At 47.5% G+C, this 26,142-nt stretch overlaps 11 protein-coding genes across 13 annotated transcripts; 2 read left to right on the forward strand and 9 right to left on the reverse strand.

The window, feature by feature from the left end:
* Window positions 1–201: 201 nt before the first annotated feature.
* On the forward strand, window positions 202–4,006 carry LOC6736591 (heat shock protein 83). The gene is made up of 2 exons (XM_016170758.2): window positions 202–523; window positions 1,444–4,006. The coding sequence occupies exon 2, from the start codon at window positions 1,444–1,446 to the stop codon at window positions 3,595–3,597; it is 2,154 nt and encodes a 717-aa protein (XP_016030187.1). The 5' UTR covers window positions 202–523; the 3' UTR covers window positions 3,598–4,006.
* On the reverse strand, window positions 3,989–4,589 carry LOC6736592 (UPF0235 protein C15orf40 homolog). Its single transcript, XM_002083418.4, has one exon. The coding sequence runs from the start codon at window positions 4,463–4,465 to the stop codon at window positions 4,043–4,045; it is 423 nt and encodes a 140-aa protein (XP_002083454.2). The 5' UTR covers window positions 4,466–4,589; the 3' UTR covers window positions 3,989–4,042.
* A 223-nt stretch (window positions 4,590–4,812) lies between these two features.
* Window positions 4,813–5,824, reverse strand: LOC6736593 (stress-associated endoplasmic reticulum protein 2). The gene is made up of 2 exons (XM_016170312.3): window positions 5,714–5,824; window positions 4,813–5,380 (listed from the first exon to the last, which is right to left on the reverse strand). Exons 1-2 carry the CDS (start codon window positions 5,795–5,797, stop codon window positions 5,270–5,272), a joined length of 195 nt encoding a protein of 64 aa, XP_016030188.1. The 5' UTR covers window positions 5,798–5,824; the 3' UTR covers window positions 4,813–5,269.
* A 380-nt stretch (window positions 5,825–6,204) lies between these two features.
* Window positions 6,205–18,475, forward strand: LOC6736594 (trafficking protein particle complex subunit 11). Of its 3 annotated transcripts, XM_016170759.3 has the most exons (10): window positions 6,205–7,136; window positions 7,191–7,421; window positions 7,480–7,917; window positions 7,980–8,378; window positions 8,436–8,870; window positions 8,972–9,165; window positions 16,418–16,926; window positions 16,994–17,788; window positions 17,847–18,041; window positions 18,099–18,475. In XM_016170759.3, exons 1-10 carry the CDS (start codon window positions 6,397–6,399, stop codon window positions 18,123–18,125), a joined length of 3,963 nt encoding a protein of 1,320 aa, XP_016030189.1. In that variant the 5' UTR covers window positions 6,205–6,396; the 3' UTR covers window positions 18,126–18,475. The 3 variants fall into 3 exon arrangements, with proteins under 3 accessions (XP_016030189.1, XP_039149437.1, XP_039149438.1); XM_039293503.2 differs by having other exon boundaries at window positions 6,205–7,421; XM_039293504.2 differs by lacking the exons at window positions 16,418–16,926; window positions 16,994–17,788; window positions 17,847–18,041; window positions 18,099–18,475 and adding an exon at window positions 9,233–11,391 and having other exon boundaries at window positions 6,205–7,421.
* On the reverse strand, window positions 9,178–10,023 carry LOC6739608 (seminase). Its single transcript, XM_002076468.4, has one exon. The coding sequence runs from the start codon at window positions 10,021–10,023 to the stop codon at window positions 9,277–9,279; it is 747 nt and encodes a 248-aa protein (XP_002076504.2). The 3' UTR covers window positions 9,178–9,276.
* On the reverse strand, window positions 10,434–11,426 carry LOC6736596 (trypsin alpha-3). The gene has a single exon (XM_002083422.4). The coding sequence runs from the start codon at window positions 11,424–11,426 to the stop codon at window positions 10,656–10,658; it is 771 nt and encodes a 256-aa protein (XP_002083458.1). The 3' UTR covers window positions 10,434–10,655.
* Window positions 11,589–12,458, reverse strand: LOC6736597 (trypsin alpha). The gene has a single exon (XM_002083423.4). The coding sequence runs from the start codon at window positions 12,429–12,431 to the stop codon at window positions 11,646–11,648; it is 786 nt and encodes a 261-aa protein (XP_002083459.1). The 5' UTR covers window positions 12,432–12,458; the 3' UTR covers window positions 11,589–11,645.
* LOC6736598 (trypsin 3A1) lies at window positions 12,533–13,437 on the reverse strand. The gene has a single exon (XM_002083424.4). It carries the CDS (start codon window positions 13,424–13,426, stop codon window positions 12,569–12,571), a length of 858 nt encoding a protein of 285 aa, XP_002083460.2. The 5' UTR covers window positions 13,427–13,437; the 3' UTR covers window positions 12,533–12,568.
* LOC27206257 (trypsin beta) lies at window positions 13,988–15,175 on the reverse strand. Its single transcript, XM_016170310.3, has one exon. It carries the CDS (start codon window positions 15,097–15,099, stop codon window positions 14,056–14,058), a length of 1,044 nt encoding a protein of 347 aa, XP_016030191.2. The 5' UTR covers window positions 15,100–15,175; the 3' UTR covers window positions 13,988–14,055.
* LOC120284198 (trypsin beta) lies at window positions 15,103–16,209 on the reverse strand. Its single transcript, XM_039293515.2, has one exon. It carries the CDS (start codon window positions 15,970–15,972, stop codon window positions 15,193–15,195), a length of 780 nt encoding a protein of 259 aa, XP_039149449.1. The 5' UTR covers window positions 15,973–16,209; the 3' UTR covers window positions 15,103–15,192.
* LOC6736601 (protein KIAA0100) lies at window positions 18,187–26,066 on the reverse strand. The gene is made up of 10 exons (XM_016170309.3): window positions 25,878–26,066; window positions 25,672–25,798; window positions 25,073–25,615; window positions 24,744–25,019; window positions 24,546–24,689; window positions 22,424–24,489; window positions 21,881–22,361; window positions 20,780–21,818; window positions 18,623–20,724; window positions 18,187–18,560 (listed from the first exon to the last, which is right to left on the reverse strand). Exons 1-10 carry the CDS (start codon window positions 25,928–25,930, stop codon window positions 18,489–18,491), a joined length of 6,903 nt encoding a protein of 2,300 aa, XP_016030192.1. The 5' UTR covers window positions 25,931–26,066; the 3' UTR covers window positions 18,187–18,488.
* Between the last annotated feature and the right edge of the window lie 76 nt (window positions 26,067–26,142).

Consider the following 26,142-nt stretch of genomic DNA (forward strand, 5'->3'; position numbering starts at 1 on the left):
AGATAAGATGTTTATTATTTACTTTTTAAAACCAGAAATATAATGGGAAAAATTTAATTTTCCATTTACCCAATTATAGTTTAAGCCTTAGTTAGGGCCTTTTGATAGCCAATTGTAATGTGTTAAGAAATCCCAGTGGGCTTTGCTCAATCGTTCGGACCACTTAGACGAATTTCCACCCAACTTAGTTCAGTACAATTTTTGAACTCGCCCGCACAGGTTGCGCACTTTTCGAACGTATCACAACACTGATCTACCCCAGTATTCACAGGAAGTTGCATCCCTGGCAACCAGAAGCCTCTAGAAGTTTCTAGAGTCTTCGAGTTCGGGTCGGTTTTTTCTATAAAAGCGGACGCGCGGCGTTTGCCGGTTTGAGTCTTGAAAAAAATTTCGTGCGGTGTGCGTCGTTACAGCAAACAGCGTCTGAAAAGTTTTGTGAATTTCCACTTCTACACAAAGCAAAGAGAAAATATCTGTATTTTTACCTTTATTCTGTGAATAGAACGAAAAACATAAATACAAGGTGAGTAATGCAAAAAAAAAGAGTGAATAATTTATTTATCAGGGGCAATGGCCAAAATTTGCATTTTGCCTGGTCCTGTGCATCTCGAATGTTCTTGACCCAAATGTGAGATATCGATTTTAAATTTCTAGAATCCAAGTTATTTTTTGTTTAATAAATGCCAGGGTCTTTTAGCGCTAAATCGACTTATGCCGCTCTTTTTAGGGGTGACAACGTGCAATTTAACACAAAATGCCGGTTTTTTTTTTTACCCGAGAACGTTCTAGAGGTTTCTATGCTTTAGCATGAATTAAACAGCGTGCCAAATAGGCCTTTTAATTATAAATTACTCTCCTTCATTTACAATTACACGTGCTTTCTTTGCATTCCCATTTTAAATTGCACATGCCGCACACACACATGCAAACCCATGACTAATACTTGCAAGTAAAACTGTGGCGTCAGTCAGCAAATTTTGGTAACTCGGTTTTTTAATTTTCTTTTGCTCCATTTTAATGTGTTGGTTGCTAGGCAGATTAGTTTTCCCTTGGCTTCTAGATGCTTCCACAAACTTCCTTGGCGATGCACGAATTTTCGATGCAATGCTCACTCACACAGACACGAGTTTGCACAGCAGGGGTACAAAAAGTAGCAACTGACCCAATTTGCATAATTATATTTAAATATTTAAATTTAAAACATTATTTTGCAACGTAAGATGATTTACTGTCGCCTAATTGAAATTAAAATTATATTTTACGGGTTGCTATAATTTTGACCACCACTGTGTTTGTATATGCGCATGTTAAATAAGGCATGTGCAAAAGAGAAAGAAAGAAAAGAAGAAACCCGGGAGCAGCTGGTGAAAATGCAGCTGCTTTTCCTTAGTGTTGAACCCACAGACTATAACTAATCCTAATCCTCTTGTAAATCCATTGCAGATGCCAGAAGAAGCAGAGACCTTTGCATTCCAGGCTGAGATTGCTCAGCTGATGTCCCTGATCATCAACACATTCTACTCGAACAAGGAGATTTTCCTGCGAGAGTTGATCTCGAACGCTTCCGATGCCCTGGACAAGATCCGCTATGAGTCCCTTACTGACCCCAGCAAGCTGGACTCTGGCAAGGAGCTGTACATCAAGCTGATCCCTAACAAGACGGCTGGTACTCTGACCATCATTGATACCGGTATCGGTATGACCAAGTCCGACCTGGTCAACAACTTGGGAACCATCGCCAAGTCCGGAACCAAGGCCTTCATGGAGGCTCTGCAGGCTGGCGCCGACATTTCCATGATCGGTCAGTTCGGTGTGGGTTTCTACTCCGCCTACCTGGTCGCCGACAAGGTGACTGTCACCTCCAAGAACAACGATGACGAGCAGTACGTGTGGGAGTCCTCTGCCGGAGGCTCCTTCACCGTCCGTGCCGACAACTCTGAGCCCCTGGGCCGTGGCACCAAGATCGTGCTGTATATCAAGGAGGACCAGACCGACTATCTGGAGGAGAGCAAGATCAAGGAGATTGTTAACAAGCACTCCCAGTTCATTGGCTACCCCATCAAGCTGCTCGTAGAGAAGGAGCGCGAGAAGGAGGTCAGCGACGATGAGGCTGATGATGAGAAGAAGGAAGGTGATGAGAAGAAGGAGATGGAGACCGATGAGCCCAAGATCGAGGATGTTGGCGAGGATGAGGATGCCGACAAGAAGGACAAGGATGCCAAGAAGAAGAAGACCATCAAGGAGAAGTACACCGAGGATGAGGAGCTGAACAAGACCAAGCCCATCTGGACCCGCAATCCCGATGATATCTCCCAGGAGGAGTACGGCGAGTTCTACAAGTCCCTGACCAACGACTGGGAGGATCATCTGGCCGTCAAGCACTTCTCCGTGGAGGGTCAGCTGGAGTTCCGTGCTCTGCTCTTCATTCCCCGTCGCACGCCCTTCGATCTCTTCGAGAACCAGAAAAAGCGCAACAACATCAAGTTGTACGTGCGTCGTGTCTTCATCATGGACAACTGCGAGGACCTCATCCCAGAGTACTTGAACTTCATGAAGGGTGTGGTCGACTCCGAGGATCTGCCCCTCAACATCTCGCGTGAGATGCTGCAGCAGAACAAGGTCCTAAAGGTGATCCGCAAGAACCTGGTCAAGAAGACCATGGAGCTGATTGAGGAGCTCACCGAGGACAAGGAGAACTACAAGAAGTTCTATGACCAGTTCAGCAAGAACCTGAAGCTGGGTGTGCACGAGGACAGCAACAACCGTGCCAAGTTGGCAGACTTCCTTCGGTACCACACCTCTGCCTCCGGCGACGATTTCTGCTCCCTGGCCGACTACGTGTCGCGCATGAAGGATAACCAGAAGCACGTGTACTTCATCACTGGCGAGTCCAAGGACCAGGTCAGCAACTCTGCCTTCGTGGAGCGCGTCAAGGCCCGTGGCTTCGAGGTGGTCTACATGACCGAGCCCATCGATGAGTACGTCATCCAGCACTTGAAGGAGTACAAGGGCAAGCAGCTGGTCTCTGTCACCAAGGAGGGTCTGGAGCTGCCTGAGGATGAGAACGAGAAGAAGAAGCGCGAGGAGGACAAGGCCAAGTTCGAGAGCCTGTGCAAGCTGATGAAGTCCATCCTGGACAACAAGGTCGAGAAGGTGGTGGTGTCCAACCGCCTGGTGGATTCACCCTGCTGCATTGTTACTTCGCAGTTCGGCTGGTCCGCTAACATGGAGCGCATCATGAAGGCCCAGGCTCTGCGTGATACCGCTACAATGGGCTACATGGCCGGCAAGAAGCAGCTGGAGATCAACCCCGATCACCCAATTGTGGAGACTCTGCGCCAGAAGGCCGATGCCGACAAGAACGATAAGGCCGTCAAGGATCTGGTCATCCTGCTGTTCGAGACCTCTCTGCTGTCCTCTGGATTCTCGCTGGACAGCCCCCAGGTGCACGCCAGCCGCATCTACCGCATGATCAAGCTGGGCTTGGGAATCGACGAGGACGAGCCTATGACCACCGAAGATGCCCAAAGCGCCGGAGATGCCCCCTCGCTGGTTGAGGACACCGAGGACGCTTCCCACATGGAGGAGGTCGATTAAGCGACCAGTCAAAACAAACAACCAAAATTCATTCTATCACTCGCATTCACATACACAATTTACTTGCGTTTCGAACTTTTATACTGAGTTTACTACGGCCGAGTTAAATTTTGTATTCATTAACATTTTGCCGCGTTATAAGCGACAGACATACGCTTAACTCATAAAAAAGCAGGAATAACTCGTTAAATGGTTAGGTTCCCACAGAACATTCAAGAGCAGTTGTCGTTTTAAGAACTTATAATTTAGAATCCAAGTAACTTATGTAAAAAACTAAAGACTACATACGCGCCCTAGTTGGTAGAGCTATATAAAGAATCGAGTATATATATAATTAAGGTTTGATGACCCGATCGATGATAAACATAAAACCAAATAAACAACAAGCAAATGTGTTTTAAAAATCCAACTTTTGAATGAGTATTTATTGGGGGAAAGGAACAATCTATGAATCGGATTCTTTGCGCAGCATCTGCTCAATGGCCTCCACCGTGGACGCTCCCTTGGTTATCATTATTATCTTGTTGCGCGATCGAGATCCCTTGTCCAAAGAAACGTCGCTCTTTCGGAGACCTAGAACTTTCGACAGGAACTTAACCAGTTCGGCGTTAGCTTCTCCCTCGCTGGGCGGAGCGGCGATTTGGACGCCTACTCCTTCAAGGCCAATTCCTGTGATTCCGTTCTGCTTAGCCCCCGGCTTGGCAAGGATTTGTATGCATATATTGCCGCTCTTATCGACTGAAATCGGACTGGCTTCCTTAGCCGGCGTCGATTTTGCGTCGTTCTTCGCACTTTCAACGGCGGCCTTTGATTTCCCCTTGCTCTTCGACATTATTTGGGCGTTGACCGATGTAAACAAGCGGCGCATTAGCTTCTCGGGAATTAATTTAAATAATTTCTGTGTTTAAATGCATTTTAATAGCAACCAGTGTTTAATTTGGCGAAGTCTACTGGCGTCTATCAGCTGATTCTCGGAGAAAACCAGGGATGCGCACATATAGGGATGAGCATGTCTCGTGAGTTCTCACTCACGAAACGAAGATAAAACTAATATTTTAAAGATTAAAATTTTTACATTCTATGTAACTTACAGAGTACGATTTAAAAATGTACGTACATGTATTCCTATTTCCCATTGATTATTGTTTAACGGTTATCTAAATGGAGTCCAAAGTCTTCCCAACATGTCAAGGAAAGTATTAAAACAAAATATGATTAGGTAAAAAATTATCATATATTCATCATTGTTATGTACTCATAGTTTCTTCTCTACTCGTCTTTGCATTAGAAAACAACGCTTTAACACTTTGCACTATTTCAAACTGCGCCGAGAAGCATCTTAAAAATGCATTTATCGCCTATAAATGATCGGGGATCATTATTCAGTTGCTTAGGAGAGAATTGCAGGAATGCACATTGCAGAGCTTACAGTTAAATTAATTAATGCAAAATGCTATGGACTTAAATTTTGTATGTGTTTTATAGGAGTTGATATTGCAGACACGAAAATAAAGCCAAGTTGTTTAGGGTCATCCTCTGGTTGCACATGTTTCCGGGGTCTATTTAGCTAGGGAAGGTGTTAGTAGTAGCAAGTGAAGGTTCCGGAAAGGTCTATTATCTTCCTCCAGATGCACCTGCTCTCTGTGTATCTTATGCGAGGGGAAGCCTTTCCTTACGCGGCGCGTATCGACTGAACGATCTGGAAAATGGCAGAGCCGCAGACCACAAAGATGAACAGAGCCAGGAGCCAGGGACCCACCGGATATTGACCTTCTTTCGTTTTCTGCGAAGAAGAGAAGTTCAGATTAGTCTTGCCAGTTCTTGTATGGTGAGTTATATTGTATATTGTATTCTATATTGCATTTAGAGATTAGTAGAAATCGTCGATAGGATGGCAACATCTAATCAGAATTTCCAGAAGCGACGATAACACGCTCATACACACGCCAGCCTCCGCACACACACAAACATGCATACATATGACCAATAATAAAATCAATGACGGCGTGGCACTTTTCGCCATCGATTATCGAGCAATTCTAATCGCAATTTTGCTGCTATCTCCACTTTCCATCAATCAGAGTGGTTTCAACTACTAGTTTTAAGCTAAACTTACCGAGGATTTGGGTACATTGCCACGCATTGTCACATATTTGCTGGCCTTCTCGTTGGCGACGCGCATTCTCTGTGGTGGAGCCATTTTCTTGTGTTGTTGATGTAAAGCACAATCGCACTGAAATTCGCAAATGAATTGTTTGTTAATTGCCAATTGATTGGGCTGCAGCTTGCGTGCAATTGATAACTCCGAAATGAAACGAAACAAGCTGTGGCTTTGGACTTGTCCGAGAAAACAACGTACCTTTCAGCTCAAAAATAACAAAACGAATGAGAAAGCGACGACACGACACGTATACTGCCAGGGCTGCACTAGGATGGGCTACAAGCGATGCCTGCCAGGGGTGCATTAACATCAATGGAGTTCGTTAAACATTTTACTACGTATATAAGCACCTATTTTATATAAGTTATAAGTTATATAGTGATGAACAAAACCTTTGAATATAAGTATCTCATACATTACATTTAGGTGTTTTCACTTTTAGCTAGTTATCTAGCTATTTTTAACCGTTATTGTGGGAGCATCGTACGGTCGCACTGAGTCACATAGTCCTCAAGCGAGCACGGTCACACCTAAACGACGTAGCTGGAGAAGATCATCAATTGCAGCACAGGAGAGGAGTGGCAGTTGGTGACGAAGAGATCGATCTCATCCAATTCTGAGCAGGAGCGGTCGGAACCATGACGATTGACTCCACCGCCCTGCCGTCGGAGCTGCTCGTGACCCCGCAGCCGCTGGTTGGCTTCTGTGGGCTGGACACCGCCCGGGTGTCGGTGCACAAGGCCGTTTGGGAGGCGTTCAGCGGGAGCTTGCAGCGCAAGGCCGCCGACCGGGCCGCCGTGCAGTATAAGCTGCTGCCCCCAAACTATGAGTTCCCGGTGGCCAAGCCCAAGCGAGCATCCTACGAGTGGTACCACCCGAAGGGCATACTCAAGCGGAACTGGATGCTGAAGCACCTGCACGTCCTGCCGTCGGTGGTGGTGCTGTTCCAAGATATGGAGTGGAATGACCTTCAGTGGACGGAGAAGCAGGTGCAGTGTGCGGCAATCGTGCAGGCCCTCAAGAACGCCCTGCAAGAAAGAAATACCCGGCTGTGTCTAGTGCTGCTGCAAAGGGCAGCGCCGCTCCCACCTGGCGAAGATCTTCTGGCCGCAGAGCGAGCGGCCAGTCTGACAAACGCTTGTGGGATAACCAGCAAGATGCTGTTCATTCTCCCGCATACAGAGCATCTCACAGGCTACGCCCTGCGATTGGAGTCGGCCTTCCTCGATATGGCACAGTCCTATTACGCCCTCATGTCCAAGCGGATTCGGAACCATCGAGATCAGCTGACGGCGGCTCACACATCGTTGAAGATCCGACACCAGTTCAAATTGGGGTTCGTGGCGGAGATGCGGCAGGACTTCAGCACTGGACAAAAGTATGTCCTTTACGCATTTTCTTGTCTATTTAACTATTTTGCATTTGTTCGCAGGCACTATTTCCAAGCCTATGCAAATCTGGACGAGATACGCATCAATGACGGTAATTGCCTGGAGATTAAGACTCTGGCAGGATTTTTGAACTATAAGATCTGTCGGCTTATGTTTAAGCTAAAGACTCCCAGGGATGCCATTAACCAGTTCATCATCCATGTGGATAAATACAAGTCTCGAGTGGGTTTCAAAGATCTGGCTTTTGAGCATCATGCCTGGTTAAGCACGCAGTAAGACCGAACTGTAGCTCTAATCTGGATATCCTAATTAATTAACCTTTTATCGCAGACATTCCGTATTCGCTGAGCTCTTTTGCGAGGCCATCAAGAACGGACTGCCCGCCCTACAGACTCAACATCCTGGAATCTATTACCATAAAGCAGCTGAATTCGTGATGAAGCGACGGGATGCAGCTCTGGAGGCGTATGCTGCGATGCAAGCCTCTTCAGAAGCTACACCTACACCGATTCAGAATCCGTTGTCCCTGTACACAGAGTTTTTCGGAATCCGTGCGGTAAAGACGGGCGATCTGGTGGCCGAGCAACAAGCCAATATGCAGTTATGTGATCAGGAGCGCAGCTATAACCATTCAGCGGGAATCATAGCCCTGCTCAGCCAGGCCATGGCCCAGTTCAAAATTTACAAGTGCCTCAGGTTTCGAAAGAAACTAGCTATCGATATGGCAGAGGAGTACCTCAAGAGCGGGGATCATGCCAAGGCTTTGACGTAAGATTGTTTTTTATGTTGATGTGTGCAAGAAAATTAATTGAACCTATTTTTTTCCGAAGTTTGTATTCCCTAATGCTGCCCGATTATCGTCAAGAGAAATGGGCTACGATATTCACTGATGTTTTGCTTAAAACACTCCGTTGTGCGCTGCTTTCGGGATCTGTAGCCGACTACATTGCCTGCAGCGTTGAAGCATTGTCTCTGCGCCATCAATCCGAGCAGTCGGAGCGAATTCTGATACTGGAGAACCTTTGGCAGGTGTTTCAAGGCGTGCCACCCATGCCGAAAACTCAGTTGACACCCGAGGCGCAGACGATGTGGACTAGTGCGCTGTCCAACGTGAAATCGCCCATACAAATTGATTTAGATAAGGTCAACGATGTGGTGGAAATGTGTGCCACATTCGAGCGGGTTCAGTTGAACAACGACGATTTGCTGCAGTTGCAACTGATAGTGCGGTAAGTTTAGTTGTCTTTACATCTTATATGCAGCTACTTAGTTGTCCTTGTTCTTAGTGTGCTCACGGATGTTCCTTTGAGGATACGCAGCTTCCATGTCATTCTGGCCGATGCGGGAAATCCCCAGAACAGCTACAAACTGGAGGCACTCAAGTATTTCTGCTTTCCCACCCTCACACAGCTACGTGGCCAAAAGCAGCCGGATGATGAGCAACTGGAGAATCAGCCACAAGAGCCCAAAAACTTTGAAAAGAATATGAGATTGGAGCCCGGCTCCTACTACCAGCTTTTCTGCAGCACCGAAGCGCAGCAGTTCCACGAGAACACTCAACTGCGCATTGTCCGACTGGAGGCCCACATGGGCACTGACCAGGTAGCCGCCCTACTCACGTGCAGCTCCAACTACTCACGGCATCTGTTCCGACATCACACGCGCAGCCGCGATCTCGATGACAACGTGACGATCAATCCCATTTGCTACATTGCGCCCACGTAGGTCAAAGCGATTGGTACCGGAAGCTGAGATTTATTTCCGGACAATTGCATGCAACCAGCGCATTTAACGCTCTACTAAACACGGTTTTCTATACCAGCTTTCATCTGGACACGCAAACGAACCTTGGCCATGGACATGATAACGGCTTGACTGATGGCAAGGAAGTGGTGGCTACAAAAATGCTGGTCAACGAATACTTTCCTGTTGTGACCACTGTCAGCAATCCATACAATGTCTATCTGCAGAATGTGGGCGTGCACATTAGTATTCCCGTGGGTCTGCGAAATAGTGGTAAGTAGGAGATAAAATGTAATCCAACTTATATTAGTGGAACAGGTTACATTTTCCTTTAATTCAGATATCTATGCCTAATTAAGCATCTAAAAATTGTACTATTGGGGTCTACATGCCCAAAGCCTTGTCGATAAAGCTCCTAACAGTCTTGACATTGGTATAGACTCCCGGCGAACTCTTTCGTGCGCATCCAACACCCCACGACACAATTCCGCATAGTTGACCCTGATATACGGCAGGTCCTCCGGAGTCGCCTTCGCAGGAATCCTTGACGCCCGGCACTGAGGCGCAAAACATGGTGCTGGTGATGGTTCCGCGCAGCTTATACTGACTCATGCAGGTCTTTCGGGGAATGAGCGCCACATCTACGCTGCGCACCTGCATTGAAACCGCCTTGTTGCGCTCCGTGATTTGTCCCCAGCCAGAGACCTTGATCAGATCGCCTGCCTTGAAGCTGGCATTGCACAGCTCAATGGTGGACACCTTGGGACCGCTGATGGGAGCTTTTAGTTTCAAAACAGCAACGTCTGAGGTGAGGGTGCGGGTGTTGTAAGCCTTTGGGGTATAAACCTTGTCCACACCACTTCTGACACCCGTCTCCGTAAGTTTCGTTACCCCGGCAACGACTAGGATACGAGAAGCGCCAATTCCCTTGACGCAGTGGGCAGCGGTGACAACATGCTGGGGTGTAACCAATGAACCGCCGCACATAAAGTTGCCACCGATGCGTAGGTTCACTAAGTAGGGCACACTAGCGATGTCCACCGGTACACCGCCCACAATCCGACTGTTGGCCTCGTTGCTGGCCGCCCAGCAAAGTGGGATCAGGTGGAGCACGAGCCATAGCGTCGCCATCGGCTTACTCCATCCCTCGATATTTGCCGTATCCGGTAGCTGTAACTACCAACCGAGTTTCCGAGTCACTGGCCAGCTGGGTAAACACCTTTTCGATCGCTGTTCCGACTCGAATCGCGCGGCTCTGTGCTCCGATTTATATGCCTCTTAGGAAACAATCATTACACAGCACACATATTATTTTATTGCGCAAATAATAATTATTTTAATAAACCATTTTGTGTGGCTTATCGGCGGATTCCATCAGCGTATTTGGTATGAGAAACTGAGACCCAACAAAAAGTGCTGTGCAATGGGGCTTTATGTGTGGGTGTTCTAAGCGCTTTTACCGACCTTCTGCCGTTGATTCAATTTCACAAATTGGTTGATTGAATAATTGTCGATTAATCTCTTCTTTTAAAAGATCCGCATGCCATTCTAATGTTTTTTATTAGTGCTCCTTTTAGCCGGTTTACCGATACAAGGGTTTCATACTCAAATTAATAAGGAAATGATTTGTCAAGGTCTAATAGTTTTTAAAATAATAAGATTCAATATAGTCTGATCGAAAGTTAATAGCTATATTCATTAGATGACTAATAGAAATACTAATACAAATTTCAAATCCACAAGCTCATTCCAAAAGAATTCTATTATCCAATCCTGCGTAGAGTTTGTTCTATGAAGTCATGAACCCTTTCGCTAGCCACATCGGTGTAAACACCCGGAAAGGAAGGTCGGGCGCAGCCGAATCCCCAGGAGACAATGCCACAAACCTGACCGCGGTAGACCAAAGGACCTCCGGAATCTCCGGAGCAGGAATCGCGAAGACCGCGCACGGCGGCGCATAGCATGGAATCGCTCAATTGACCATATCCGGAATATGAGAGCTTACATTCTGCTCCTGGAAGCACTCGCACCATGGTGGTGCGGACCTGTTCGGCAGGTTCACGGTTATTCTCGCGGGTCACTCCCCAACCACTGATCCTGGCATACGCATTACCCTCCGGCGGATTCCGACAAGGACTAATGGTGGCGACTTTACCGGGGATTAAGAAAACGACATCCTGCAACTGCAACAATGCTACGTCCATGTCGAAGTTGGTGGCAGAGTAGCTAGGCGAAGTATGGAACATAACTACATTGCGAACCACTGGAGCTTCTTGGTCCAAACGACTCGCGCCGGCGTGAACCGTGAATCCCTCCGGCTGCGATCCATAAACACAATGTGCTGCACTTAGGACTGCTCTGCTGGAGATTAGGGATCCTCCGCAGATAAAGTAACCATTTTGCCGCAGGTAAACCAGGTACGGAACCTCCGAAATAGTTGTCTCCTTGCCGCCTACTATGCGCGTTTTGCTAGAGGAGCTGGGAAGTACAAGTGCCAAATGGCAGAGCCACCAGAGCAACCTCAGGCCAACCATGGCGTGTCCAGACTGACAGCTACTATGTATGTATATTGCTACCTAGTTTTCAAAGTGATAATGATGCTGTTATTGGCTCGCACCTGTCCCGGAAATGGGACTAATCGCACTATTATTTGCTATTCGGAAAGAGATCTCAATTGCAATACCACTTTATGAAGCTACTGCCTTATTAACTATTTATTGGGTTAAAGGCTAATCAAATTGATTGATAGATCTTTAGCAATGTCGCTCGATGAAGTCCTTCAACCAGTACGTAATCGATGGACTACTGAGGCGGGTGTAGACTCCTGGATAACCACTGCCACATCCGTAGCCCCATGATACTATGCCCACGGAGCGACCAGCATGGACTGCGGGGCCTCCGGAGTCGCCTTGGCAGGCATCCCTTGCGTTTTCGCCCAGAGCACAAAACATGTTGTTCGTAACTTTTTGCCGTCCGGATCCCACTGATTTGATGCACTCCCTGTGCGAGATGAGCTTAACATTGGCCTCCTGTAAACACTGGTTCCAGTTGTGACCTTGCTCATTGATCGCTCCCCAACCCAGAACCGTTAGATTTGAATGTGGTGTCAGGTCATTGTAGTCGATCTTCACCATACTCGCATTGCCGGCGATGTCAAAGGGGCGACTCAAACGGATCACCGCCACGTCGGAGTCCAATCCGCGTTGAGTGCAGTAGTTTGGTGATAGGCCGACATACCACGCCGAACGCACATGCTCCGGCGGCGTCTCATCGCCTAGGCACTGTTGTTGGGCATGTACGGTCAAATCCCGGACCTGTTGATATCGTCCCTCCAAGCAATGAGCAGCTGTGAGTACACAGTTGGGCGAGATTATGACGCCACCGCACCGAAAGTTGCCACCGCGTCGAAGATTGACCAGGAATGAATGGTCTTTTACCAACGTGGTTTTTCCTCCGAAGATTTTACCCTGACGAAGAGTGAATAAGGAGCTGCCCTCCAGTTGATGGAGCAGTGCTAGTAAAATAAGGAGTCTTAACATGGTCTACGGAAGTCTAAGCCGGGAAGCAAGTTTATATATATCATTATATAATATCTCTTCCCGCATTCCCCAGTTAATTGCCTTCAGATAAACTTGAACTATTTATTGACCCTTAAAGCTAATACTTAAGATTACGCTCAGGAATGCTGCTCGACGACGCGCAGAAACCAATCCCGGATCTCAGGCACACTGGTGTATATGCCAGGCAAAGCGGAGGCACATCCGTATCCAAAGGATACGATCCCCGCCAGCTGGCCGCGGTACACCAAAGGACCCCCCGAGTCGCCATCACAGGAATCCTTCTTGTAAAGCCTGGCGGCGCACACCATGGAGCGGGTAATGCGATGGATTCCTCTGAAAGCAGATACGCAGGACGCACGCGACCACATAGGGACCAGCACACTGTGCACCCGCTCGGCAGTCTTTGTCGCATCGGCAGTTAGGAAACCCCAACCCGATACCTTGACCAAAGCGCGAGCTGGAACGGATTGTGCTGCCAGAGGTATAGTCTCTATATTAGCTCCAATCATATCCGAATTCAAGCGCAAGGCAGCCACATCCATATTGAGGGTCTTGCGATTGAAATCCGGACGAATCGCCATGTAGTCCACAGTGCGAATGACGGCGTATGGACCAGCCTGATTGGAGGCACCACCATAGATCTTGAAGTCATTTTTGTTCTTGTTGTAAACGCAATGAGCCGCGGTGATAACCCAACGCGGCTTAACCAGTGATCCGCCACATAGCTCCTCGGATGTGGTGACCTGTACGAGATATTTCTCCTCCTTGATGCTGGACACATGGCCACCAATGATGCGGGGTTGTATCTCCACGCTGTCGGGATGCGCGTACAAAGCTGCAAGGGATCCCAAAATCTGAACAAGAAACAGCGAAGTCAGACACCGGGCAATCATTGTGGTTATCCAACTATACCGAAATGAAGCTAAAACTTGATTATATATTATATAAATCTGGGCGGAACAAGACTTTAACATTTGCACAATTGTTCAATTAAACTTCTGTTCAGGGAAGTTAAATTTACTCCCTATCTAAGATATTAGAACGGAAATGCTCACATTTGAAATTTGGATCCAATCCCGCATGTATTTTCCTTCCGATAGTTTTGAATTTTATCAAAAAATATGTTATGGTTTTCAAACACACCATTTTTCCAATCCATTTTACTTTACAAATGTACAAATATTTTAGAGATGTTTATAGATCTAGAGACCACTAAGGTCATTAAGATCTAAAGAACTTTAACCATTGTTAGATTGGGAGTTCTTCAATAGTTTGCATTGCATTTACCTAAGGAAGTTGTTTGTCTTTTCCGAAATTGTTTATTTCCAATGCATTCATATCATTCTATTGTTTAACTATATTTATTTATACTGCCTATGGGCGAGGCTAACGTTTCCTGCGTCAAGATATATCTGTTGATCATGTGGTTTTAAGATATTCTATGCTCTATGATCAGTGTTTACCCTTCTTCAGTTATAGAATCTATTTTTAAATGCCATATTGCAAAAAGGAATGAAAGATTGTGTTTACTTAACAAACATTTATTTTATCGCACATAGCTTTCAACGACCTTAAGATCTAGGTTGATTCGAATTTTCAATCCTCAATTGTTGGCCATGATATTGGTGGCCCACTGGCGGATCGAAACCACGGCTGTGTATACGCCTGGGTAGCCGGCTCTGGCGCATCCGTAGCCAAAGGATACGATGCCTAAGAGTGTGTTGTTCCTGGTCACTGGGCCACCGGAGTCTCCGCTGCAGGAATCCTTGCCAGCAGCGCGGGCACAAAGCATGTACTTGGTGATGGTAGCCTGACCGCGGTAGTCCTTTCGACACTTTTGCTGCCTGACCACCCTTATCTGTGCGGTCTGCAGCGTCTTGGATGCCGTTGTGCCACCTTCCTTGGTTACACCCCATCCTGCAATGCGTACCCTTGAACCGGCCTTGGGTCGATAGTTAGCCATTGATATGGTTCCGATATTGGTGCCCGTCAGGGATTGGTTCAGCTTGAGCAAAGCGGCATCCATGTTCATTTTCTTCGATGTGAACTTCGGTGCCACATGAATTGAACTGACGGAGCGAGTGACGCCATCACTGCCATCCAAAGTAGTCGTTCCTCCGCGAACCGTGAAATCGGAAGCACTGTATCCCTTGACGCAATGGGCGGCAGTTAGAACCCATTGCTCGGCGATGAGGGAACCGCCACACAGATTCGATCCTCGACGCAACTGGACAATGTAGGGTGTGGTAGAAACAGTGGTGCTGGTGCCACCCACAATCCTGGACTGAATCTTGGACGATGTGGCGGCCTTCTTGTTCTGGTTGGCCCTCTTGGCGGAGAGTTTCCTCGCTGTGGTTTGGCGTCGATTGCTTCTGTTTCCGGTTTGGTTTTTTCTGCCCGCCAACCTCTTGGTTCCGTTGGCGCTTCTCAGTCTCCTGTTTCTCCTTTGCTGATTGGCTGTCACCGCTTCACCCAACTGGGTGAGCTCGGCCAAGACCAGCATGCCCAAAATAAGATACTCCCAGCGCCAAAGCATATCGCTGTGAACTGTTGTGGTTATGACCTTGCCCCGGCTTTTATGGCCGGATATTCGGCAAAACATCGAGATATCACCTGAGCAAACAGTACGGGTCACAATGGCAAGCATTGCCACTTCAATGGCATTCCAGCTCCATGTGACGTCAACGATCAGGGTTAACTAATCTAATACTGATTAATACAGCGAAGAATCTAAGCGGAGCTAGCAGTACCTGTGAATATTATCCGCTATCCAGTCGGACAGGAAGCTCACATCGGAGTATACTCCGGGACTATCCCTGGCGGCACACCGATGTGCCCTGCCCCACGACACGACGCCTACAAGGATACCATTCGAATTAACTACTGGCCCACCCGAATCCGCCGCACAAGCATCCTTTAAGCCCGGCACGGAGGCACAGAACATGCTGGACGTTATGTTCCGGTAGCCACGATACAGATCCCTACACTCCCGTTGCGGCATCACTTGCACATGTACACTATGGAGCTGATTGGGCAGCGACGTGGAGCTCGAGTCGGTTAATCCCCAGCCGGAAACCCGGACAAAAGATCCAGGTCGCGGAGACCGCACGGCCAAGGAGATGGGTTTCGCAATGGAGGCTTGAAGCGGTTGCTGGAGCTGAAGGAGCGCCACGTCGTGGTCCAATGTGGTGCGACTGTAGGCCGATGGCAGCAGTATTTTCCTCACATAGCGCGAATTACGCATATCACTCAGATAGGTCACGCCGCCACGAACCACAAAATCCGATGGATTGCCATCCTTGAGGCAGTGGGCGGCGGTCAAGACGCAGCGTGGAGTGACCAGGGAACCGCCGCACTCGAAGTTCCCACGTCGCCGGATGTTAACCACGTGCGGCTGGTTCCACACATCACTTGGGTGGCCACCCACAATACGTGGGCTTCGGCGCAGTTCCAGATCCTCTGCAACAGACTCCCGAATCCAAAGCATCCACAACATAAGCGGGAGCAGCATACCTTGCATCTCGATATCGACTCGTCTGTAATGTGAACTTCAGTTGACTAGAACGGCGAACTGCATACCACAATCATTTATAGAGCGGAGCGATACTGACCTTTCCCAACGAGAAACCACTTACAAAAACACCTGTTCTTCGGTGTTTACACACGGCAATGAACTTGGAATGGTGGGGGCTACTACGAGGAAGTAGAGTGTGGGTAGCACTGTTCCCACTCGATGGTGTTTGTTTAGGGTTCGGAACATAGATAACGAATGGTGGGAACGCATTTACTTCTATTTAGTTGGGAGTACCGACCATAAGATAAGGTATCACATAAATAATTAAATCTGATATTAGCATGAATTAGAAAATTAATGCAATTAATATATAGACGTGGTTACCCTTTTATTAACTTACTATACAAAATCAAGCAATTACTAATACTGACTCTTCCTTCATTTATTTTAGTATTCCTCACCACGGACATCTCACCGGGACGCCAAAAACTGCACTCTCAGATCCAAATAGACGTGGGTGAGCTGTCGGCCCACGGGAGCAACACGGCCACCTTCTACATCTTCAGCCTGACGGAGGCGGAAATAAAGCTGGCACAGAGGTTAAGCTACACTTTGGATGTGGATCGCGGTCCAGGTGGAGGTAGCAGCAATGCCCGGGTGAGCACAGCTCCGAACAGCTCAGAGTCTACGCCCGATCACGAGGTGAAGAGTGTAATCCCGAGCGTAGCTGCCATTTCTCCGGTGCAGATCGAGTATCTGGACGAGACGCGGTTGAGAAAGTCACGAGAGGATACGCTCACTGTGCGATGCTATGGCGACTTTAAGTTCACCGCACGTTTCTACACGATGGACAGGAAGCCTTTGAACCAGGTGTATCGTGGCGAGAACTTTTTGCTCAGGGCCAACACGGAAGTGGTGGCCGTGGACGATGTGGAGATACTAGACAGCTTCTTTATATGTGTAAGCAAGCCTACTTTAGAATTTTTAAAAGACTATAAGCCAATGGCCAAATATCGTTTCCTTGCAGGATCACAACCTAGTGCAATCAAACTACAGCTTTAAGCAAAAGAAATACACCAACAAGTACAGCGCCGGAGAGCAACTGGAAAGCGTGATAGTCCTCCGAACGAATGCCACTCTGCGGGACTGGACGACTGCCCGAGATCTGGATCCCCGCGGCAAGTTGGAGGGCAAGGCGGTGGCTAGTAAGTTTATCAGGCCCGTACCTAAACCCTCCGCAGAGGAGCCTCTCGCTCCCACACCGCCAGCCGGAATTAGTGCCTACATGAGCAAGAGTCTGGTGACCAAGATACCCACTACCATGACCATTATAAACAGCAACTCGGCTGTGTCCAATGCCCTGCAGGTGGCCAATGCGGGAGTTATGAGCAACTCGATGCAGTCGGATGATGTGAATGTGGCTGAGGAAGCAATAAATACCCAAGAGGGAATCAAAACCACACGACTCATATACAACAAGGCTTTGGAAGCCGTCCAGGGCACGGGACACTGCCGCGGCTTCATCAAGGGAATCTACACGTTGGAGGGCAATCCTTCTGCTGTGCCCATTTTCGGGGTCTTCTGCATTCGCTGGCGACGAGCCAATTGCAAGGAGGAGAACGAGTCCAAGTTTGTGATCCGTGGCTTAGATATTGCAGAGCCGCCGCTGAACATCTACTGCACCATCGAGGAGAAGATGTTTGTGAAAATGCCCATGGCCTTTAAGGTGGTGCTGAAGAACCCCACGACGCATGTGCTCCACCTGATAGCCAACCTAAGTATCAGCAAAACGGATAACTTTATATGCTCGGGTCACAAGCAGGTTCGTCCTTTCTATAGCTCCTTTTGTCTTTCCCAAGTTAACCAACTTATCGTTACAGCTGGACATATCCATAATGGCCTACGAGGAAAAGGAACTGGTCTACAACCTGTATCCGTTGCAAGTGGGCTGGCAAGAGTTGCCAGTGCTGAGTCTGGAGTACAATACCAAGGCCGATCCGCAGAAGAAAGACAGCCAGAATGCCTTGCTCGACGAACTGGTGCAGCGTGCACTGCCCAAACGAGTCTTTGTGCTGGTAAGCGGTCATTAATGTTTAGATAACCTCCGATTCTAATTCTATTCAATCCCACAGCCACCTCTGAAGCAACAGAACAAGTAGGGATGATACTAATATAATGCCGCTTTAGTTTAAGTGTTTTAAAGTTTACAAATATCACTGGTGTTTAAAAATTAACTACGCCTACTCCCTCTTTATTGCTAACAACAAACATACATACATAAATAGCTATATATTTAGAGAGTTACATAGCGTAATACTTGAGAGTGTGTGTGATTGTATTGTATAATGTATTGTTAAACGGGCCAAGACGCACTAGACATTATTGTTAGTTGATTACGGCGTTTTAGATAAGCAGTGCTAAGTCCTGGTCAGTACCGCAAGTTGCACATATTTTCGTACATCCTTTGAACGTACAGTAATAAATATAAAGCATACAAATATCGTTGAAAGAGCACAAACGTCTCAATCATTTCCCGATCTTTTTCCGCTCGAGGCAAACTTGAATACACCCTTCTTTTGGTTACGGTTTTCATTCTGCGAATACACAAATCATTGGAATATAGTGCCTCATTATCTACCAGATGTAGTTAACTTACCAATAGGCGATTTCCGAACAACATCACAGCCTTATCCTCCGCTTCTTGCGGGGTCGCTCGTTCGCCTGCGGACAGAATCGGTTGCCGCTGGTGGATATGTAGCTTCTGTTTGATGGCCTGCGAGAATATCACCCGCCGGCTCACCGACTTCATGGCCAGGAGCAAATCCAGCCACGTCCACGTCACATTGTGATACTCCAGCGTAGGTATGACTAGTGAGTAGTCTGTGATGTCCTCTAGATTCTTCTCCTTGTTACCCTTGTAGCTGACGCGCACAGGCACTTCCGGAATTTTGATGTAGATAAACAGCTTGTTTTTCTCGGCGCGCTCCTTCATCTTCTCCACGTCATCTTTTTCGATCTTTACATAGAACTCGGAGTCCTTGGCCCCTTTCTTTCCCTTACCCGATCGCTTGGTCGACGAAGATGTCGATGACTTGGCCTGTAAATTCGTTGTGGACGCCGAACTGGTTGAGGCGTTGTCATCCAGCTCGTCACTGACCTCCGTTTCGGAGGCATCTCGGTCCGGGAAACAGAACTTCAGCATGGTGCTATAGAATTTTTTCGTAATGGCTATTGTAATAGGAGCCACATTAATCTCGAAATGCTCCTTCACGGATATGCCACCCACTGGAGCTTTTTCCCGGCAGAAGATACGCAGCACTCGCTTGTGGGTGTCCACGGGCATGTCTTTCTGGATTTCAGTGGCCAGCAAAACATCGCGATAGATTTCTCGCGGCAAAAGGTTCTCCATGCGTATGTTGCCCAGCTCCAGCAGATGCTCCACCGAATCGTCGCTCTTGGACTTCTTGGTGTACAGGAAAGCACTAAGGACAAGATCAGCTATGCCAATCTGTCCATCCGTTTCCGTAAGCCTCCACTGGGCACGCTTGAAGCAGATCTCATTAGTCCGCACCATCGTTACCGACTCGTCGGAGCGCACGTTTGATATCTTGCTGAGCTGCGACAACTGAGTCTCCTTATAGCAGAGCAACATCATGTCCAGGTCCTCGCTAAACGTGTTCAGCTCCTCCTTGCTCTCCCGGATCATCTGCTGGACATGATCGTACTCTTGACGCAGCTCCAGTGAGTCGCCATCCTCAATACGCTCTTTGCTGATCATGTGTGTATCCTTTTCCAGCGAACGAATCTTCATGAGCAGACTTCGGATTACCGTCTGCTTCTGCTGGATGGGTCGCTTTTGATCCTCCGTCGAGTGCAGCTGAAGCTGGAACCGCATCCTGGTGAGCTTTTCTGCCGCCTGCTTTCGCTGGGGCTCGACGTAAAGCAATAGATTGTTTACAATATCCAGAATCATGGCGTACTGCAGGGAGTTGGTGCATACATCCAGATCGTGATGCATAAGTGTGAAGGCATCTACAGGATCGTCTTGTTTTTCCCATGGCGATTGCAATTCCTCTGAAGGTGGCGGCGGCACCTCCGTAATGCTATTCGGATCGATGGCATCGCCGTAGCTCACATAGAAAAACTCACACTTACACTTGGACACGATGCGCTGCAGCTGCACGGGTTGAGCCCCTCCCGAATTGTCACTCAAGAAAGCTCCAACAGTCTCTGAAACTACACCGCCCACACTGCGTCCACTACCCACCAAATGTGATATGTCCGGCAGGTTGTTTATCACAGTCTCGTCCTTGTCCTGAATGTTGTCCACCGTCAGCCACATGATCTCCTTCTCCAACAGGGAATTATTATCCCCCGCGCTAACTGTTGCATAGTACTGCATGCACTCCAACAATCCCTTCCATGTGGTTTTCGAGATCAGCGAGCGCTCGCGCCAAACTGGCCGATGTTCCCGCTGCAAAATTTCAGCCTTGGCGGCACTGATAATTACGTAGCCAGAGGTCTCACAGCCCTTAAGCAGTACTTGGGAGTTAACCAGACTAATGGACCAGTTCTCGTGGATTATATCCTGGGCGGAACATGCCTGCAGGCCTTGAAGCTGCAGTTCCCTCGATTGGGTGCTATGATCATCACTATACACATTGAATTTGTGGTCCGCCTCTGCGATGAGCTGCTGCAACATGGCTGTGGCATGAATCTGGGCGGGGGCTTTTTTCATCGATGCATTTGGATTGGAAACTAGAAAGAAGGTTTTTAGAAAAGAAAACTTAAAAGTTATTCTTACACAACTCACTTGGCAAAACCTCGTTGTTGGTGCTGGACAAGGTAATTGTGCTATCACTTCGCTTGTGTTTCAAAACGGCAGAGTTTGGACCCTCCTTGCGATAGCTCTTTACCGCCTCCGTGGACAAATTGTTTTTCAGTTTCTGTGACTTCATGAAGGAATCAAAGAGAGCAAAAGCAACATCTCGATTGCTCTTTGTCCAGGCACCCTTTAGGTCATAGACCACCAACTTATGCGTAGGCGTCGTGGACTGCGCCTTAACATCCTCCTCCGTGCTTGTAGCCGTCGTGGGTATCAGTGCCTCGCGTCCATAGGAAACCTTGGCCACGCTTAGGAAGTAGAATCTCACGATTTTGAAGGCATCCGCTGCACTGGCCAAATTCTCAGAGCTACTGTCCATCTTCTCGGTGAGAATACTCTTAAGCCAGATTTCGGCGTCGTTAAGCTCGCAGTTCATGTAGATCGTTGACCAATCCGCTCGTGGCCGATGGATGAGCCCATCGTCAATGGGATTCAGTGTTAGCGAGTGCTCAGAACTAAAAGATACTCGGCGTCCGTTCAACTGGAATCCCTTTTGAAGGGCGTGGGACATCCAGTAAAGCACTTGAAACTTATGCAAGCACATCTGCAAGTTCGCCTTTTTGTAGTGTCTACTAAGTGGTTTCTTCCGCGGTCTCACATTGTTAAAGACCGGACCTCGTCGCGTAGGCCTCGTCACACCTGATAAAATCAGTTGCAGACTCTCAAACCATCGCAACGTGCTGCCGTACAGCACTAGGCTGGGTATGTCCACTTCCAAATCTTCGCCCGCCTTAGGCTTGGTCTCGAATGATATCCAAATGTTGAGATTTAGCGAGCGGAAGGCGCGGAAGGAGTCGTGGACTTGATTACTCGAGTACTCCGGCAGCTTGTCGGGGGCACATGGCATCACAGCATGATGGTCGTTGGGATTAGCCAGGCAAACCCATTTCAGTTTAATCGTCAACTTAAGATTGGGAAAATGAAGCAGTCGACAGTCGTCGTAGCGGGACGCGGTTCGTACAGTAACCTAAAAGGAAATCAGATTTAAATTGGTACCAAAAACTATAAAATTATAAGCAACACACTCACATTAAGTTCGCCTTTAAACATAATCTTGGCATTCGTCAGCACAATCCCGCAATTGTTCCAGGTCAACTCCATTTCCTCTGTCGTGTTATACGGATCGAGCGATGCGTGCAGGAGTATAGTAAACTGCTTGGCTATCAGAGTTAACCGACCATGTAAAAGCAATCGCAGCTTATCCCAAAATGGCAAAGGTGGCGAGGGATCCTTTGAGGGCGCCGATATCTTCTCGAAACTTAGATTGCACTGGGCCATTACGGGTTCCCAGCAAGCTCCGAATGCGTAGCTACAGCTCTCCAGTTCGCAATCAAAGTCATGGTAGAATTTTAGCGAGGGCATGCTGCGTTGAATCACATCTGTACCAAAGGGTTCACCCACGTCAATAAACACATCTCGCTTGGCTCGCTTGGAGCCGATTTGCTCGGCTCCACAAAGGTTTCCGTACAGTCGCATGCTTTTTACGGAGAACATTGGTTGCGGGAAGTCCCTGAAAATTTAATCAATAGATTATAAATATTGAATCAACTCGTCCCAAAGATTTCCACTCACCTCAGCATGAATTTCCATTCAGTGCAGCTGATGTTGACACCGCGGCACCAAAGTGTAGAGAACTCGAGACCCTCCTCCGGCCACGGACTCTCGTGATCTATCTCGCGCATAATGCGTGTCACATTATCGTAGCCATGGATGGAGGTGTCCGCCATTGCCATTATATTCACGTCCGTCATTATCCAGGCCAGCAATCGGGTGCGTACTGGGCCACTTTCTCGTATTTTCTTCGAGCGCTGAATGTAGATCTCCGAGTTCTTTTTCACCAGGTTGGCATAAAGACCCTCAATGGTTCCAGAGGGCAACAAGAGACGTTCTGAGCAGAGCTCGCCGATCTTCTTGTCAAAAAGCGCTTTGCGCTTCAAGCTCTCCAAGTATTCATCCACCAATAGAACGTAGTTATCACGAAGTTTCACCTCAAAGGGATCGTCGCTAATTTCCAGCAAGAACTCCTTGATCTTAATAACCAAATCACAGGGTAGCGGTGAGTCCACCGTAAAGGGTTTCTTTTTGTAGTTGTGAACCATTTTTAGCCATTTAAAGTGGGATGTGCACTCTCCATTGACTGCGTTATAAAAGTCGTGGTCATACGGGAAAATGGCTTTAAAGGATCCAATTGTGGTGACCCACACCTTGTTGGAGGGTAGTTGAAAACCAGGAAAGTTTTGTCTTTCTTGGGTGAGTACCTCGAGACGTGGAACTGATTGTAGATCCAGCTCCTTCACTGTGAATATGTGCTGATTATCGATCTTGACAAACACATTCTCCGTATAAATGATGCATCGTTCCTTTTGGCTAAAGAAGAGGCTTTCCACAAAGATCTGAATAGAGTGACGATCAGAAAACTTAATTTCAAATATGGTGCTACGTTCTGCAGACAACTCCACTATGAGTCCTCCTTTAGGAGTGGTTTTCTTAACAGACGAAGCCGGAATAGCCAGCTCTGTCTTCAAGTCCTGCATATCGCGCACCAATGTCAACAGGTGCATGTGCAAATTAGAGTTCCACGTGGCCTCCGTGTTTCCGGGTATGTAAATGGACAACTTGCCCAGCGTACCCTCAACTTGTTCATGCTCCAGTCGTATCATTTTGCATGTAGCAAAAACGTCAGAGAAGTCGGTGAGGCAAAGCGAAGAAGCCGTCATTGAGCGCATTATGGCCATCTGAAACTCTTCGAGCTTAAGGGTGGTCAGGCTTTGAGACCGTGATAAATTCAGCTCTGAGAAACTGAGCAGTGTATAAACATTGTGATGATTGACAAAGTAAGCCGTAATATCCTTGACCTTAACAGACACCCGCAGTGAGGTAGATGATTGTGATGGCTGCACGGACAATGTGAGGCCTGCATTTGGCCTGGCCTGAGATTGTCCCGTCATATTCTTTGGTTTTATGCCCCGGTACTGCCGAAGGCACTCCATTGACTTGACCACGAATTCCGCCAGCTGCATGCTATATTCCGTGCGGAAAGTGTGCACTGATATGTCCAGTTTAGTTGTGTTTGCATAAGAGCAGAGCTTAACCAAGCTAACTCCGAGGAAAAACGGCGAGCCAGGCGAATGAGTCTTTTTCAAGTTGTTGGTGTCGTTAATGGAGTTCCCTAGATTTGACCAAAGAGTTTCCACCATGAGTTCCATGCTCCATTGTCGTTGATTCAACAACAAATTGAGAAACTTGTTTTCATAGAGATTACTTCGTTTTTCCTCGATCTGCTCCAAGAGGAATCTCGTGTGACTCACACTCATGGCAATATGCTCATCCTCTAGTTTCATAAGAAGAGATACATTAAACAGTTCCGCACAGCCTTTAACAACAATTCGCTGCATAATCCACTCGAGAACGCCGCCCTCCCGAGTCTGATTCGCTCGCAGATTACTCTGCACAGCCGTATCCAGATCCAAGTGATCCGGCAGGGACTTCTGCTTATGTATCAACTGCATTGGCTGCGCTCCGCTCGATCGCTGGCGGGCCAGAAAATTGTTGTTGACAAAGTCATAGATCTCGCTGTGATTATATATGATTTGGAATGTCTTCAGTTTTACATACAAGTTGAAGATGTCTTTTTCCAGCTGAAAGGTATAGTATTATGGCATTGCACTAATTGGACTATAATGTGTTTACTTACCACAGAGTCTATGGTAAATTGTTCTACAAAGAGGAGCTTTTCATATTTGGTGTCAATGTCTAGGTGATGAAAACCCAATTTGGCAAGCATTGACGGTAACAACGTCTTTTCATCGGTGACTTTCGAGTTAAACTTCCCCGAGATCTGTGCAGATTAAGTATTATTATCGATTAGCTAATAGTAGTGGTATTAACCTACTTGAAACGACTGCAGTTTGGCACTAAAATCGTTCTGTGAGTTTTCTTTGACGGCCGAAAACGTTGCCGCCTTAATGCTAAAGTTAAAGTTCTTTGGTATAATGGGCGCCAGCTTCTCGTAGTTGTCATTGTCGTAGGACCTTTTCGAGGGAGCTGGGCCTTGAGTGGGGCGCCGAGATGGTTGACCGGTTGATGTCCTCCGCTTGGCCTCACTAAGGAACTCGTACAGTCCGCCGTGGATGACGGATTTGGCATTGTTGATGACCAGACTTAGGGTCTGCAAACGGAAATTAATAAAAAGAATGCCAAGGAGACTAAAAAGTCACATACGTCCATGGACAGAGGGCCTTGGGCAAAGAGCGATGCATCCAGGGTCATGTCGAAGCTGACCTCGCCTAGGCATGGACGAATCTTGTTCAGATTCTCCAGCGATTGACGGCGAGAGCTGCAGTGCCTCAGCATCTTGGCTTGGGCTTCGCTGAGGGCTGCATTGACCAACAGCACACGAGCATTTTGCACGATACTCCCGTCCAAATGAAGCTCCTTTGCCGTGGCATGGATGAACCATCCCGGATCAAAGTCATTGTTCATCAGAACCACTGATATGTTGTTCACGTGCACTGCCATAAACTGGGCAAAGGTGATAATGCTTGCCGGCACCTTAGTTTGCCGGAAGTCTGGCACACCCTTCGCGTCCGAGGCTTTCCCCGCCAACGTCTGAGTCCGCCGGAGTTCGTAGGAGTCCTGGTCGTAGGAGTCATCTTGTCGTCTGTGAATGTCTTTGTTGATACGAATGTCACGGATGTAAATGGAGAGCAGCTTGGTCACCTCGGTGGTGAAGAAACTGCTGCGCAGACACACCTCCTCGATTGCCTGTTAAATAAGGAGTGTTTATCGCTTGGTAACCAGAGTTCGAAGGTTATCCATACCACCGAGAATCCACTCTTGCTGATGTGCACATTCTTCAGGGACAAGTAGGGCAGCGAAATGCGACCGATCCGTACTTTGACCCGAAACCTCTTGACCAAATACCAACTAATGCCCGTGGGCAAGACCCTAAAATGAAAGTGATCAATTTTTTATGTTTATAACGATGATGGATCAATTATGGAGCCAAGGAACAGGCGAAACTTACCAATAAACGAAGATGAAGATCGCCAGACAGAATAGAAGCAACTGTAGCATCATGTTGGTGCCTAAATACCATAGTGTCCCAACATTTATGTTGTGCTATTTATGTTTTTAAATTTTTTGACTAAATACTGAACAATTTACTAGTTGCGGCAATAGAGTGACCAGTGCATATTATTCAAAAATACCACAATAAGCTATCAATTTTTCAAATGATTAACCCTAGCAAGACAAGCTTGTTCGCAATATGCATAACTTAAACAATTAAC

Source organism: Drosophila simulans, chromosome 3L (assembly GCF_016746395.2).
Source record: "Drosophila simulans strain w501 chromosome 3L, Prin_Dsim_3.1, whole genome shotgun sequence".
In the NCBI taxonomy this organism is placed as follows: Eukaryota; Metazoa; Arthropoda; class Insecta; order Diptera; family Drosophilidae; genus Drosophila; species Drosophila simulans.